The 1,078-nt window shown below is 56.4% G+C and overlaps 1 protein-coding gene across 1 annotated transcript in view; it reads right to left on the bottom strand.

Annotated features, from left to right (window-relative positions):
- NDUFB8 (NADH:ubiquinone oxidoreductase subunit B8) overlaps positions 1 to 1,078 on the bottom strand; it is an 8,515-nt gene that overhangs the window by 1,862 nt on the left and 5,575 nt on the right. The window contains exon 4 of the mRNA XM_015411271.1: positions 894 to 1,049. Coding sequence (XP_015266757.1) covers positions 894 to 1,049 — 156 coding nt within the window. The remainder of the gene's footprint in view (positions 1 to 893; positions 1,050 to 1,078) is intronic.

Raw genomic sequence — 1,078 nt, 5'->3', positions numbered from 1 at the left:
CCCCGAATCTATCCGCATGTACAAAAAAAATGTCACAGGATGGTTGTTGCTGGACTAGGCCTGGGGAAAGCAGCCCTAACAGCCTAGGGTAGCCTGATGTCGTCAAAGGCTAGAAAGCTAAGCAGGGCTGGCCCTGGTCCGTGCTTGGGCAGGAGGCCGTCCAGGAAGGAAACCCAGGGCTGCCCTGCAGAGCCAGGCCACGGCCAACCACCTCCGCTCCGCTCTTGGGCCTGGCGTCCCCAGGGGTGGGTCGCTACTCAAGGGCACGGCTATTATCATGAGGCCTGGGGGAAGCCGGGCTCCCGTCCCCACTCTGCAAGGGTGACCTGGGACCAGCCATGCTCGCTCTCACTCTCGGGGGGAGAAGAAACTGTGTCTTAGAACGGATAAAAGGAAGTCCTTCTTCACCCAAAGAGTGATGAACACTTGGAATTCACTGCCACAGGAAGTGGGTGCAGCTACAAGCAGGACGGCTTCAAAAGGGAATTAGATAAGCATGTGGAGCAGAGGTCCATCAGTGGCTATGAGCCACAAGGTATAGATAGGGACTCTGGGGCAAGTGATGCTCTGTCATCTTGGTGCTTGGGGGGGCAACAGTGGGGGGGCTCCTAGTGTCCTGGCCCCACTGGTGGACCTCCTGATGGCCCCTGGTATTTCTGGCCACTGTGTGACACAGAGTGTTGGACGGGATGGGCCTTTGGCCTGATCCCACATTGGCCTCTCTTATGTTCTTATGTCTGCCACCCCAGCCTCCTCGGATGAAGCGTGGGACACAAATATAACGGACTTCTTGGACTACACAGGCTCTTGGAGATGATCGCTAGAGCCAAGGTGGACTCTCTGGCGCGCCACAACCGTCCCTGAAATTCATACCAAAGACTAGCTTGACTCACCACAGGCTGATACGACGGATACATCGCCCCGAGGCCAAACATGAAGAACATGAAGCCGACGAAGCCCAAGAAGTAGTTGCGCATCGTATGCCACGGAAGCACCGTAGGGGTGGTGTCAACCCGTGTGCGGAGGAACATGTCAAAATCCCAGTGCAGCTGGTCGCAAGATAAAAAGACAAGAGCGG

This window comes from Gekko japonicus, unplaced genomic scaffold (assembly GCF_001447785.1).
Source record: "Gekko japonicus isolate JY-2015 unplaced genomic scaffold, Gekko_japonicus_V1.1 scaffold1795, whole genome shotgun sequence".
NCBI classification, from domain to species: domain Eukaryota; kingdom Metazoa; phylum Chordata; class Lepidosauria; order Squamata; family Gekkonidae; genus Gekko; species Gekko japonicus.
This window is presented reverse-complemented; position numbering and strand designations above follow the sequence as displayed.